A 16,027-nucleotide genomic window follows, 5' to 3' on the forward strand; every position below is an offset into this window, starting at 1 on the left:
ATATAGGAATTGTGCTAGCAGAGACAAGGTGATTATTCCTTTGTATAAAGCAATGGTCAGGCCACACCTTGAGTACTGCATATACATCTGGAGGCCTCATTTTAAAGGTGCATTATGGCCTTGCTGCCCTTGCGTCGTAAAGCCCATAAACAAACAGCCTCATTTTAGGAAGGATGTGAAGTTGCTTGAAGGAGTACAGAGAAGGGCAACAAGATTGGTCAGAGGAACAAAGGGGGTGCACTTACGAAGAAAGGCTTAAGTTCTGTAAATTGCAGCATCTGGAGATTAGGCACCTGTGAGGTGATATGGAGGTGTACAAGGCCTTGAATGGTTTGAGCAGGCTCGATGCTGATAGGATACTTCCACTTGCTCAGATTAAGAATGTGAGGGGGCATAGGTTCAATTTGAGAAAAAAATTTGCCTTTAGTTAGTAGGTAGTTGATTGCTGGAACAGACTTCCATCTGTTGTTATGGAAGTTGATAGCTTAAATAAATTTAAGTCTGAATTAAACAAACATTTGGAGTGAGTAAATGGGTGAAATGGGAAGAGTTTTTTTTTTTTTTTTTGGTTGATGTTGTATAAGCTTGCTTTCTTGCATTATATGCCTTAACTAATGCTAATAATTGTGTACACATGGAGATTTCACTGTCAGTAAAGATTGGTGAAAAATGTACCTTTTGTGTCATTTTTCTAAATTAATCACTTTGTGCCATCCACCCAGTGGTCAAATTCCAGTGTGTTTTTTTTTTTTTTTTTTTTTTGTTAAAGAAAACTCCCACATGTACTGAATGCAATGTAAGAACACTTTTCGATATGACCTGTAATTTTTGAGCTATTAATCTTTAAAAGTGGGAAATTGCCACACTACATGATGATGTCCAAGTACCGTACAAAAAATTGTCACTTTTCCTCTAAATAATGTCAGGCCATCTTATCTTCATAAAAAAGCAGACAGTTACCTTTTGTTAGATTTTGGGATATGTTGCATTCTTGAGAATGAGTGGGCAGATTGTGCTGCCAAAAATCCACCTTCCTATAGCTTTGCAAACTAGGGAGAAATAAATTTCCTTCATAGATTATGGATATAACAATAGATGCAGATTTGGCAGACAAAAATAAACTAACTTGTTAAAAATTATAATACACATCACAACCAGGGATGCTTGTTTCAGATAAAATCGAAGGAGATAAAAAAAAATAGGAAATATGCTTAAACATATCTTGGCCACACATCTCTGTTGCTCCCTAGTGCAAAGCTTCTAAAATGGGTGTTGTGACACTTCATAATTACTTTATAAAAAAGAGTGTTTCCAAATGTTGGAATCATATCAGCACTGTTTCTCACTTTGATTTCCTTTCATTACATATACTGATGTAATTGATTGATTAAAATACATGCATAAAATACGTAAAATGCAAATAATAAAAAAAATAATAATAAATCCAAATTTTATAATAAAAATTAATTCAAACAAAAAATTAATTTATTTACACCACATCTTCCGGCAGTCAATGTGACATCTTGTTTTGATTCTTGGTGCAGCTATTCTTTCAAGTAAATTTCATGTAATTCATGTACGTTCAAAAAAGAGATACTAAAAGCATTTAAAATGAATAATAAGTGTCGTATTACATATACCCAACAGAAATAACTTCCCATTTGTGAATATATGAGTATAGTAGTGATTGTAGTATACTGCAAAAGTTTAGCATCTTTAAAAGTGTGCCGCAAAAGTTTAGCGTCTTTAAAAGTGTGACACAGCAATGAAAAGATTGAGAAACACTGGGGTAAGGTACTATAGTCCACAGCAGCCCTGACAGATAAGGGCATGATATTTTGAACATTTTATGGGTTTGCACTTATTTTCTAGGTTAATTATTTTTTTGATGCGTTTACAATAACAAAATTCTCCTTCAATGTTTAAGCAGGCTTAAGGACGAGAATGCAGTAATTTTACAAATCATTAATACAAGTATTGTTATGTAGCTTAGTAGGAAGTTAGTAGGACCCCCTGCTGTTAATACAATGCTATGGGCAAGGAGGTGAAATGAAATGTAAAAGTGGTGTAGTGGTCAGTGCAGCTAGTGTCCACTAAAACAACTTTATGTTAAATGAGAACAGTAAGAAACCACTAGGTGTACTGATGTGGGATTTACTTAAAGTTGTAACTACCATTAAGGGTAAAGGGAAGGGTTTTTGTTTTCGTAAAGGTGACTACAGTGGTCTGAGACAGTTTTTAAATTCTATACAGTGGGATCAACTGATGATGTTACCAACAGTGATTTCTAAATAGGAAGCCTTCAGGGACTTAATCTTGGAGGCTACTATGCTTTTTCATACTAACTAAGAAATACTGGTCAAGGTTTAGGCCTAAATGGATGTCAGATAAATTAATGAGGCTTGTGGCAGAGAATAAAAATGCATGGGGTGCATATAAATTTTCAGGCGATACAGAAGCCTACAGCAGATATAAGCTAGTCTGTAATCAAATCACAAAGGAGGTTAGGCAGGCAAAGGCAGATTAGGAGAAATCTTTGGCAAAGGATACAAAGGAAAAACAGCAGTGTTCTTTACTTATGTAAACTCTAAAAGGAAAGGGATGAATCAGATTGGTCCACTTAACATAGATGGTTTGACTATTGATGATCCTGCTCAAGTAGCTGATAAATTGAATGAGTATTTTGCATCTACATTCACACATGAGGAGTTATTCACAGAGGGGAATGCCAGAAGTTTATCAAACTTGAACAGGGAGCTAAGTGATTTTGTTATAACTGAGAGCAAATTGGAGGAAAAAGGCACCTGGGGCAATGGAATCTATCCAGTTATATAAGGAGGCAGCAAGGGAAGTAAGCAAACCCTTAGCCATAATTATGGGAGCATTCTTAGTCAAGGGAGGTCCCCATGGACTGAAGATGTACAAATGTATCCCCAATTCACAAAGGGTGACACATAATTATAGACCTGTTAGTTCAACTTCTGTTTTTTTGGAGAAAATAATGGAGTCGCTGGTTAAAGAGGTGATACAGGATCACCTAGACAAGACTGCAGTAATAGTTCAAACACAGCATGGGTTTGTTAAGGGGAAGTCTTGTCTGACCAACTTGATTGGATACTACGATGTGGTCACAAAGGAACTGGATGCAAAAAATAATTCTGATATCATATACTTAGATTTCAGGAATGGGCCCAGCACCGAACCCCAGGGTTTGGTGCTGGGCCCAATGATGTTTTGTGTATTTATCAATGAAGGTATATCAGGCTTAATGTCTAAGTTTGCAGATGATACAAAAGTTGGCATGGTTGTTAATGACAGTAAAGACAGTATGCTACTGCAACAGGATCTAGAAAAGTTAGGCAGATGGGCTGAGAAGTGGCAACTGAAATTTAACATTGACAAATGCAAAGTACAGTACTGCATATGGGTAGCAGTAACCCAAGAGAAATGTACCAACTATGTGGTACTACACTCAGGGAGGTGGAGAATGAAAAAGACCTGGGGGTAATTGTGCAGTCAGATATGAAGATCTCTGTACAGATGGATTGCCAGAGCAGATCATGGAGTTTTGTCAATGATATATAGGAATTTTGCTAGCAGAGACAAGGAGGTGATTATCCCTTTGTATAAGGCAGTGGTCAGGCTACACCTTGAGTACTGCGTTCAGGTCTGGAGGCCTCATTTTAGGAAGGATGTAGAGTTGCTAGAATGAATACAGAGAAGGGCAACAAGATTGGTGAGAGGAACAAAGGTCTGTGCTTATGAAGAAAGGCTTAAGTTCTGTAAATTGCAGCATCTGGGGACTAGGCATCAGTGAGATGATCTGATTGATGTGTATAAGGCCTTGAATGGTTTGAGCAGGCTCAATGCTAATCAGATTCTTCCTTCTTGCTCAGATTACAAACCTGATGGGGCATAAACTCAAACTGAGGAAAGATAGTTGTAGAATAAATGTGTGGAAATTTGCCTTTAGCCAGTGGGTAGTTGATTGCTGGAAGAAACTTCCTTCTGTTGTTGTGGAAGTTGATAGCTTAAATAAATTCATGGAAGAAGTGTACAAACTTTTGGAGTGAATGGATGGGAAGGTTTTTTTTTTTTGCTGATGCTGTATAGCAATTACATTAGTTGGAAGATATTGGATCATATGTCTCAACTAATGCTAATATGGCATCCACTTTGAAAGAATGCATTTGTACAAACCAAAGAATATATAGAATTACTTATCTTTTGCTGAGCCTGTGCAGATAAAATGCGTAAGATGAGCGATTTCTTATGATATCCAGTTCATTCATATGGGAGCATTTACTATAACTCGCAAAAAAAACCTAAATTAGGAGCACAATTAATCATTGTTGATATTGGCCACATACTATATCATCAGCATAAGTAAAAAAAGGCCCAAATGGTAAAAAAAAAATAAAATTAAATGAAAATAACTGAATAAAACATGGGGGGGGGAGAGAGAGAGAGAGGACACTGTTGTGGGTTGCAAAGTTTATATACAAGGTATATAAGGCTTTGAGAGGCTTCAGTAAATTAAATAATGGAGATATCTTGTTTTTCACAGGTAGTACAAACTAGAGGAGTTGTGCTTAAATTAAAGAAGGATGGTTGTACACCAGATAGGAGAGATTTTTTCGTTCTTTTTTTTTTTTTTTTTTTTCCTTAAAGGTCATTAACTGTTAAAGTTACCATTTAATCATGTAGAACTAGAATGTATATAAATTTAAGGAAGGATTGTACAGATGTTTAGATGAAATTAGGTGACTGTATCTTTATTTTTTAAAAGGCTAATACTGAATAAATCTGATTTACGTCAGTTTTCCTCTATTAATACTAATAAATTTGTCTCTCAATAATAAGTAAAATTATCTTGCACTCAAGATTTGTGGAAACTAATTGAGCTTTGTCATCCAGGTTATTGCTTTTGAGGAATGTGGTTTTATTTTATTCCTACTGATACAGAATCTTGTTCTTGTTTATACTTTGGCATGACCAGTCACAGGAGTTTACAATAAATAATGAATACAGTCATTAATTGTATTTAGCAGTCATGCAGGCTTGAACCATAGTCCATTCAAAGTGTGTGCTACTGCACCCTTGCTCCAGACCACTCAGCTACATCAGGTTCTAAAAATTTTTCTTTTAATATTTTGTATATTAGTTACAGTCAATCAAATGTTTAATGTTATATTTTGTTATCATTGTAAGTATATATAATCTAGGACAAAGTGTAAAGTGTGTTAGTTGTCTGACGGCGCCAGGGGTTCCCCCCATCTCCGCATTGTATTCTTTTGATAATTGAGAGCTATTAAGTGCTCGATAATTCCTATATTCTATTATATTATAAATCAACAGGGATTACCTTTATTTTAAATATAGGAAGCTTCTTTTCCAACTCTCCTAGTCCAACTCGCTAATAATTCTTGAGGATGGTGATATCTATTTTGTAAATCAGGTGGGACATCTTATTTCTTTTGGTCCTAAACTCTAAAGTCCAACTATAGGACCAAAAGAAATAAGATGTCCCACCTGGTTTACAAAATAGATATCGCCATCTCCAAGAATTATTAGCGAGTTGGACTAGGAGAGTTGGAAAAGAAGCTTCCTATATCTAAAATAAAGGTAATCCCTGTTGATTTATAATTGTATTCTTTGTACAGGTGACACAGAACTCTCTGAAGGCTTGAGATTTAAAGGTGTATGGGGAGTGGAATGTTGTTGTAGCGTTATATTTTTTTTATCACACAATGGGGGGGAGATGCAGTGGTATGTAATGTAAATTTAAATTATAAGGCATAATAGTTTAGCTAAATAAGTAAGAATATAAAAGATTAAAACTAGGGCTAAACTGTAACAATTTTGGTTTGGGTTCTTTTTCTCGTATACTTACTCTGTCATTCATTCTTCTGACTTTCATTTAATTTGTTCGACTCTTGCTTTCTAGTATGCACTGCTGGGCACCTCAACTTGCTGTTATTCTTCAGTTGTGGTGCAGGCCAGGGGAGAATGCAGTGACTGTAAAGCCTTAAACTACAAGAATGTTAAACTGCCTTACAAGTTAGTGCTTTAGTATTATTTTAGTACATAGTTTAATAGAAGCAAACTGAAGTTTGTATATAAGGTATCGTTATACTGTAACTCTTCTCAGTGGAGGTCTGTTGTTTGTCCTCCGAGTACCACCAACCCATATGGCACCATTTTGGAAAATTAGGGGGGGGGTTGTTGATTCTTCATTAGTGGGCAGGTATGTACCCAAGGCATAAGAGCTGACAATCAATCTGTGACTTTTTTTTATTTTTTATATACATATTTTGGAAATAAGCAGATATAGTATTCGTTATATATTGCAAGGAAGGCACAGGCTTTTGCTGCACTATCAAAAAAAAACAAAACAAACCACCATGTAGATAAGAAAATACAAGTTATATTGCTTCCCGCTTCACACAGGTAACTATCCAGTTGACCCTTTAATTTATTCAAACTGTCAGCCTTGCCTACCATTGAAGGCAACCTGTTCCAGCAATCAATGACTCACTGGCTAAAAGTAAACTTCCTACAATCTAATCTAAACCTCAACCCATCTAATTTGAATTTACACTCCCGAGTTCAGGAATTCTTTATAACTTTAATTCATTTTGCTAATCCCTCTCAGAGCTTTATAAACTTCAATCAGGTCACTTCTGAGGTCTATTGCCAAGCTCTGTAGCCCACATAATCAGTCATTCCTCGTATGGTCATCCTTTTCCAATCACACCATTCGAGTTCATGTCTTGGGGCCCTTTCAAGAAGCTCAATGTCTTTTTTTCAGATGACGTCTCCATACTTATACACTTGTATATTATTATTGAAATAATATACACTTGTACGTTGAAATAATATATATACTTGTATATAATAATTTTTGTTTTCTTACCAATAAATTTTGATTACAAAACATTTTGTTACAAAGACTATACAATGTATTGATTAACAATTGCAGAACATATTTTATCAATTACAGAAATACATTAAGACATCTGCCCTTGATAAATAAAAAATTAAAAACCAGATTGCCCTTTCAAACAGCATGTGCTTAGAATTGGGCTAAAACTTTTTATATTTGTAATATAATCCTTTTTATTTTTGTAATATTGGTGTGACTGCTGAACTTTGAAATTTGGAATAATCAAGTTAGGTAGATGTCATTGTATGTTGCTTTAATACTTTGCACTTTGGCTTGTATCATATTATCGAAATATTTTATTTTTTTATAGCCTTTCTGTATTTAGAATGTTGTGAATCTAAAATAATTTAAAATTAGTTTTTATAGTACAAAAGTATTTTGTAATAATTGTAAATTTATATACTGTTTATGAATAAATGCCAAATAATAATAAAATATCCTACCACAACTTTGATAGAAATAGAAGATTTAACTTCCATATATAAGAAAAAAATTATAATCCAAAGCTTTTATAACATTTTCCACTAAAAATACAAACAAACAAGCAAATACACAAACTCAAATTCTTAATTTAGCCTTTCATTATACAAGATTAAGTGGTAGGTTGTAAACTTGTATATCCTGTATGGTGCGGATCCCGAATATTAGATACAAGCTCTGTAAAAGGGCTGCAATTACAAGAAGCTTGTAATTGCAGTGTGTGTTATTATTCCAAAGCAGTTATTCTTGATTGACTTCAAGTTTTCTGATGTCCAGTCTGCAGTTAGCATTAGCAGAGGAATATAAGCAAGCTTATACAGCATCAGCCAAAAAAAACCCAAAAAACCCCCTTCCATTCACTCCAAAAGTTTGTACACTTCCTTGAATTTATTGAAGCTGTAACTTCCACAACAACAGATGGAAATTTGTTCCAACAATCAACTACTCGCTGGCTAAAGGCAAATTTCCGCATATTTATTCTACAACTGCCTTTCCTCAGTTTGAGTTTATGCCCCCTCAAGTTTGTAATTTGAGCAAGAGAAAGAATCCGATTAGCATTGAGCCTGCTCAAACCATTCAAGGCCTTATACACCTCAATCAGATCACCTCGCAGATGCCTGGTCTCCAGATGCTGCCATTTGCAGAACTTAAGCCTTTCTTCACCCCTTTGTTCCCCTCACCAGTCTTGTTGCCCTTCTCTGTACTCGTTCTAGCAACTCTACATCCTTCCTAAAATAAGGCCTCCAGATCTGTACACGGTACTCAAAGTGTGGCCCAACCATTGCCTTGTACATCCCTGCTAGCAAAATTCCTGTATATCATTGATAAGACCCCATGACCTGCTGTGGCAGCTTGTCTGCCCTGCTCTGAAAACTTCATATCAGACTGCACAATTACCCCCCCCCCCTGGTCTTTTTCATTCTCCACTACCACGAGTGTAGTACCACACAGTTCGTACATTTCTCTGGGGTTACTGCTACCCATATGCAGTACTTGGCATTTGTCAATATTAAACTTCATTTGCCACTTCTCAGCCCATCTGCTCAACTTTTCTAGATCCTGTTGCAGTAGCATCCTGTCATTAACAACCCTTCCAACCTTCATATCAGCTGCAAACTTCAACATTAAGCCCGTTATACCTTCATCAGTATCATTGATAAATATACAAAACAACAATAGGCCGAACTCCAGGGAACTCTACTAATAACATTAGCAGTAATTATGTTCTCTTTGATTAACTTGAAGTTGAGAGACAAAAAAAAAAAAAAAAAATAGTAGCTCTTATAGCACTGCACAAAAGAGGGCAATCTCCATCATTTTCAAATTGCTCCATCCATTAGGTGTTTTCAGGCAGTTTGTCTGCCCAAATTTATCAAAATCCTTTCAATAGGCAGAAGGTGATGGCCAGGAAACCAGGGATACCACCCTAACCCTACCATGTCAAGGTAAACTGAATCAAATAGGGATCAAATAATCTTCAGGTCAGCTCTCCCTTCTGGGGTGCTGACCTGAACCTTCGGGAGTGCTTACCTCAACTTGCCAGTCACTGATTGTCAGAGTTGGGGTTCATATCATGCTTCAAAAGTCATCCTAATATTGACATTCAGAAATGAACATTGTGAAGCCAGTATTTACTAGTGGTAGATGACTTTCATCAACCAGTGAAATACCACCACTTTGCTTATTGGAGGCTTGAAGTGGCGAAACCTATGTTTAGTCTCTAGAGAAAAGTTTCCGGCATCCCCCTTCCCCCATACTTCTCCTTCAACCCATGCACGGTACTGAGTACTATAGGTTTTGATACCTTTCGTGTTTGGGGTTTTCATAAAAAAAAAAAAATAGGTTGAATTTAATTTTGGACACTCATCATTCAAATTTAGCTATGCTTGTGAAATAGTACACTGTATGAACTATTATAGATAAATGGATTGTGGATTACTAAAGACCAGGAGGTGGCCATTTTGAATAATGTTTCCGATTTTATTTATTTATGTATCAATAAACAGATTGTATAAACAAAAAGTTTTGATTTCTCTTATTTACGGCTGTATTGTGCCTGCAGGGCTTTTTTTTTTTTTTTTTTTGCTCTTAGATGTGCTTGTGAAAGTTAATTATCTGCAGAGGTATAACTTTTGCCTTCTTCCCTCCCTCTCTCCCTAAAAAGTCTAAAGACCCCATGCTATAAGGGTTTTAAATTACATATATTTTTGGGGTCACCTTTGTGCAGTACTCCCTTCTCTCCACATGACTCAGTTTTGCAGTATGATAAATACTCTGGAATAAGCTAAGACACTGCCATAACTTGACCACCATCTTTGTTAACCTGAAGTTTTAGTAATGATCTTAATACTGATATAACATAATTGCTTTCTTTATTATTGATTTCTTTATTAAATATTGACTTGTGTAGGTCTTTTTGTTTCAGCGTGATATACCATTCATATAAGATAACTTAAATATTGGTCTTATCATTCAGGTATTTAAAGTAATTGATTTTATGAATCTGAATTCATATTTGTAAATAGTTCATAGAATTAATATTTTCTTCATTTTTTTTTCCCTTTTAGCATAAAGCTTATGGCAGAAGCTCACTCAGCAGTTGCATTTAGTTTTACTATCACTCATGAAGGAGTTAATATTGACTATGATAGAGAAGTTCTTCATCTTGTCTGGCAAAGTGGACTACGTTCATGGAGAAGACGCTTCACTCGATTTAGGGTATGTTCTTTTGCAAGCATTTGCATATTAAATAAGGTTGCATATTAAATAAATTGATATTAAATGAATCTTAAATTACATTTATTGCATATTAAATAAATATTCACTTGATTTAGGGTAAGTTCTTTTGCAAGTGCTTGCATATTAAATAAGGTTAAACTTTGAATTTTTAAAAATCTTGGTGGTAATTATCATTTTATATTTAACTTTAACACATCTCCTGCATTGGCAGATACCAGTGTCTGCTGTAACCTCTTTACTTCATACCGTGACTCAGTTTTTATACTTCACACTGTGACTTAGACTTTACTTGATACCATGGCAGATAAAGTCTATTACTGACTTTATTTCACATTATGGCAGACACCAGTGACTATTCTCTAATGCTTTGATATGCAATATATGCTATTTAATAGAATAAGCCACTGTTTATTAGAATCTGATGCTTTTTAGAATCGCATTTCAGACAACTGATTCAAATAATCAAAATGTACCATATTTTTCCCTTAAGAAGATTTTTGGTTTTAATAATCAATGTACTGTACTGCACGTTTAGAGCAGAATATGTGCAGTTTGTAGATATCAGTAGTAAGATTAGGGTGGGAGAGGGGGGGAGCAAGTTCAGAGAGGTGTGATTAAAAAAACATGCTTATGACCTGTAAATTCACATGTGAAACTTCCAAAAGGTAAATATTTACCAATGAGAGGAGGAATTGGATTCTGTATTTGGCAGTATTGTATATTCAGTTATGGTGTAATTTTTTGTAAAACAAGAGCACGTGACATCCTTTCCTAGATTATGAAATTACATTTAACTGAACTACATTAGGCTGTCAGCAAAAATTGCTAACAGCTTAACATAAACAACTGATAAGTAATTTGTTTTTTTATTTTGGGATTCTGGAAAGTACTCTTTCAGCAGTCATTAAAAACAAAGTTTTAGTACCAAGTGCTACAGAAAAAAAAGGTGGCCCCTGAGCAGAATTGTTCCAAAATTTATTTTTTGGAAGGTATGGTGACCTGGTTGAAATTTGTAAAATAATAAAAAATATCTTCTGATATATTTTATTACGTAGACTAATAATATTTTTTATTAGTCTGATTTTGTGGGAAAAGCAGAAAAATTTGCTGACCAACTAGGATAGAACAACCACTAAATTTAACCCTTTACTTCATTTCGATGGATTCGCCCTTAGTAAATTTTTGATAGCAGTGGACTCTGTGGAGCAAGTTTTTTCATGGAATTTTGAAATATAAAAATGGAAACATTTGTATCTAAATGCATTAAAATATTAATCTATTCAAATTAGAATTAAAAAAAATTTAACTTAAAACTTTTTTGATGGAATAAAATCCTCTGTATCTATTTATGAGTTACTTGATTCAGTTTTATCAAATTCTAGATATGAAGTTCAATGGGTGTAATCCTCTCCTCCAATTTTTACTGATATATTTGTGGTGCTATCTATTATAAACTGTCTATAATTATTTGGAAATTCAGATAAAAGATGGCAGCATGTACTATAAAAATTTCAACACAGTTTGTATACCAATAAAACACATTGTTTAGTGACTTTAAAAACATTGAACTATGTACACATTTCCAGAACTCTCACATGAAAAATGTAGATGTGTACATTTGTATGTGCATTTTTTATGCAACAGTATTGTGAAGATTGAAAATAAGGTGCTACTACAGTTGATACAAAATTGAATGACATTTTTAGTGTTGATGAAATCTCTCTCTCTCACACACACACACAAAAATAATGCCATGAAGGAAAAGAAATCAAGATTGTCTGGTTGTGCTTTAATGTTCAAACATTAATTCCATAAAAAAATAAATAAAATAATACCAGTAATAGGAAATCAAAAAATCGAGATATTTTACAGGTGTTAATAAATATCAACTTAGTCACCCATCAAAGAAATTACCCTGACAAGAACACTTCACGGAATTGTAGAAAGCCGCAATTCTGAATACTTATAGGATAGTCAGAGAGTTTTTCAACTAACAATAATAATAAAGTAACTGGACATAATAACCACCCACGCCATGCACTTGATACTGATATTCAGATAAAAGATGGCAGCATGTACTATAAAAATTTCAACACAGTTTGTATACCAATAAAACACATTGTTTAGTAACCCAACACAGGGTGGAAAAATTCTGTAAGTAGAAAATAATAATAAACTTGTTTAAGATAAAAGTTTTTACCTTAAACTTTTAAGGATGGTTGAGTGGGTGGTGATCAATGGGTGCTGCTGTTCGTGGACTAATCTTATTAGTGGAGTACCACAGAGTTCGTTGTTGGGTCCACTGTTGTTTTGTATATTTATCAATGATATTGATGAAGGTATATCAGGCTTAGTGTCGAAGTTTTCAGATGATACAAAGGTTGGTAGGGTTGTTAATGGCAGTGTGCTGCTGCGACAGGATCTAGAAAATTTGGGCAGATGGGCTGAGAAGTGGCGCAACTGAAGTTTAACCTTGACAAATGCAAAGTACTGCATATGGGTAGAAGTAACCCCAGAGAAACGTACCAACTGTGTGTTACCACACTTAAGGTGGTAGAAAATGAAAAAGACCTTGGAGTAATTGTGCAGTCAGATATGAAGTTTTCTGAGCAATGCAGATAGGCAGCCAGGGCAGGTAATACATACCTGCCCTGGTATGTCATGGGGTTTTGTCAATGATATATAGGAATTTTGCTAGCAGTGAAAAGGAGGTGATTGTCCCTCTGTATAAGGCAATGGTCAGGCCACGCCTTGAGTACTACATACAGGTCTGGAGGCCTCATTTTAGGAAGGATGTCGATTTGCTTGAGTGTGTACAGAGAAGGACAAGATTGGTGAGGGGAATGAAGGGATTTTCTTACCAAGAGAGGCTTAAGTTCTGCAAATTGCAATGGTTGGAGACTAGGCACCTGCGTGGTGATCTGATTGAGGTGTATAAGGCCTTGAATGGGTTGAGCACGCTGAATTCTGAAGGGATTCTTCCACTTGTTCAGATTACGAACCTAAGAGGGCATAAATTCAAATTAAGGAAAGACAGATGTAGAATAGATGTGCGGAAATTTGCCTTTAGCCAGTGGATGGTTAATTGCTGGAACAAACTTCTATCTGTCGTTGTGGAAGTTGATAGGTTAAATAAATTTAAGGAATAACTGGACAAACATTTAGAGGGAATGGTTGTGCAAATTTTTTTTTTTTTTGACTGATGCTGCATAAGCTCATACACTTGCTTTCTTGCATCACATGCCACTACTACTACTTACTTCATGTTCCCATTCCTTTTAATAATTTGTCAAATTCTTTAAATTTATTCAAACTATCCACTCACTTATCCATATCCACATGGTCCTTGAGGTTGTCATAGACATTCTCTCAGATATGCCAGACAAGCTGTTCTTGCTACCTGGGTTAGCCGACCGGGCTAGCCGAGTGGGTAAAGTACCTGCCCGGCAACCCAAAGGTCGCGGGTTCGATTCCCGCCTCGGGCTTGGATCAAAGTACTGCAAAAAACCTTGGGAGGTGCAATATGGCCACAGAAGCCGATGCGCCAACAACTACCAAATCTTGCTACCTGGGAGTCTAAAACGCTGATGGAACTGATATTCAGGTGACACTTAAGTCAAGTGCACCCAATTTCGGTGAAGTCCGGACGGTCTATGACAGCCAAATCCTCTGCTTGCACCTTCACGATGGTGGGACTGTTAGTAATCCTGGGTATAACCTCCATGCACAAGTACATGGTGGGTGACCACCCAGGTGTGAACCAACGTAAGCAGGGGTCGAGGTGTGGCGCCCACACCACATGGAGGAACGCCGCCCCTCTATGTTACCAGGCAGTACTAGGTGGTAGATGACTCTCATCAACTGGTGAAATACCACCACTTTGCTTATTGGAGGCTTGAAGTGGTGGAACCCATGTTTAGTCTCTAGAGCTAAGGTCTGGCCAACCCTTCCCTATCTCTTCCTTCATGCAGTATGATTGATGATTTTGGAGGTTATGATGAATGTCGTGGCGAGATCCAATATTCCTTACATTTCGAGGGTACAGCTCTAAAACGGTGTTCGCAGGCCGGCCGCTAGATAGTACACCGGACCAAACCTATTGGTAACTCTCTAGGAGGCTTCCGGATCAGCTAGTGTATAATCTTTCTACCTCTACTCTGCCAGATAGTAACTGGAGGGAGTCCGAGTAGTGTGTATGCGGGGAGCATTGTCGAGGCTACGTTATGTCAAGGATCTGGGTATATTCTTACCACATGTACGCCATATCCAAAAATTTCATTACTTCATACAGCATGTCCCACCCACTTTTTCTTACCATTGAATACACCATGAATTGTCCAAATAATAGAGCAAGCTTATCTGCGAAAAGATCTAAACCTCCCAAGGACTTCCTAATTCATTTCACAAATATACGTGGTCTCAATTCCAATCTCAATGATGTCCATTTCCACTTGCAGTCTTCCAAACCCCATGTACTTTTTCTGACTGAATCTCAGTTATCAGTTGATTCAACTACTTCTCATTTCAGATGTCCAAATTATTTGCTGTATGATTCCTTTCACCTCAAAGGTGGTACTTGTGCATATGTCCGTTCTGATATTCCCTGTCAGAGACTTGGCAATTTGGAATCTCCTCTCTTTGATCTTCTCTGGCTTAAAATCTCTCTACCTCATTGTGTCAAATTCATCTGTTTTCTCTACCGTTCTCCCAACTCCACTAATCACTTGGAGCTCTTTGACTTCCTCTCTTTGCAACTTGACTTTCTCCAGTCCAACTTTCCTAACAGTGAGGTAATTTTCCTTGGTGATTTTAACGTTCACAACTCCAGCTGGCTTCCATTTTCTAGTCACACCGACCCAGCTGGTCGAGATGCTGAGGCTTTTGCAATTACTAATGACCTTGCACAGATTGTTCATTTACCTACAAGAATAGTGGACAATCCTAACCATACAGCCAATACACTTGATCTTTTTCTCACAAACAACCCTTCTAAGTACAAGGTCGAAGTGAGAGGTCCTTTTGGCACTTCAGATCACAACTTGGTGATTGTCTCTTCTCTAATGGAACCTTTATCTCATGGCTATTCCCAACCTCGTATTGTTTGGCATTACAAGAATGCAAAATGGGATGACCTGCGAGACTTCTTTTCTTCTTTTCCTTGGTCTGATTACTGTTTCAAAACTTCTGATGTCAATGTTTGCTCAGATCGTGTCAGTGAAATTATTTTTGCAGGAATGGAATCCTTTATCCCACACTCCACTTTAAAATCTCGTCCTTTATCTAAACCTTGGTTTTCCAATAAATGTGCTAAGGCTGTCCAAGAGAAGAATGTTGCATATTGTAATTGGCTTGTTTCTAATTCTTCAGTTTCATTTTCTGCCTACACCAAAGCTCGCAACAATTGTAAAGCAGTTATTAATCTGTCCAAACTAGAGTTTGAACAGGCTAAGAGTAGAAAACTTGCTTCTTGCCCTAATGGTAGCCGAGCATTCTGGTCTCTTGCCAAAGCTATTGGCCGCAACTTTTGCCCATCTCTGCTCCCACCTCTGTCCAAACCAGATGGTTCTGTTGTCACTTCAGCCAAGGATAAAGCTGACCTGCTAGCATCCCATTTTTCTTCCAGCTCATGTATTAATGATCTTGGTAAAACACCTCCCACCATTCCTAACACGCTCCATTCAATGCCTCCTGTGGTCTTCCGTCAAAAGGATATCAGAAGGATTTTGATGAATCTTGATGCTAAGAAAGCTCCAGGTCCTGATGGTATTTCTCCACTTGTTCTCAAAACCTGTGCCCCTGAACTTATTCCTATTCTTTGCCGCCTTTTTTCACTTTCTTATTCCCAAGATGTTTTTCCTTCTG

At 36.5% G+C, this 16,027-nt stretch overlaps 1 protein-coding gene across 3 annotated transcripts in view; it reads left to right on the forward strand.

Moving 5' to 3' along the window:
* whd (carnitine O-palmitoyltransferase whd) overlaps window positions 1-16,027 on the forward strand; it is a 333,289-nt gene that overhangs the window by 19,023 nt on the left and 298,239 nt on the right. For 2 of the 3 annotated variants that reach the window (XM_090381653.1, XM_090381652.1), the window contains exon 2: window positions 9,994-10,144. In XM_090381653.1, coding sequence (XP_090237779.1) covers window positions 10,004-10,144 — 141 coding nt within the window. In that variant the 5' untranslated portion in view covers window positions 9,994-10,003. Of the gene's footprint in view, window positions 1-5,947; window positions 6,061-9,993; window positions 10,145-16,027 lie in introns of all 3 variants that reach the window. The other variant, XM_090381654.1, reaches the window with a different exon arrangement.

The sequence above is a fragment of the Mastigoproctus giganteus genome, chromosome 9 (genome assembly GCF_048544385.1).
Source record: "Mastigoproctus giganteus isolate SK-2022 chromosome 9, ASM4854438v1, whole genome shotgun sequence".
Lineage (NCBI taxonomy): Eukaryota > Metazoa > Arthropoda > Arachnida > Uropygi > Thelyphonidae > Mastigoproctus > Mastigoproctus giganteus.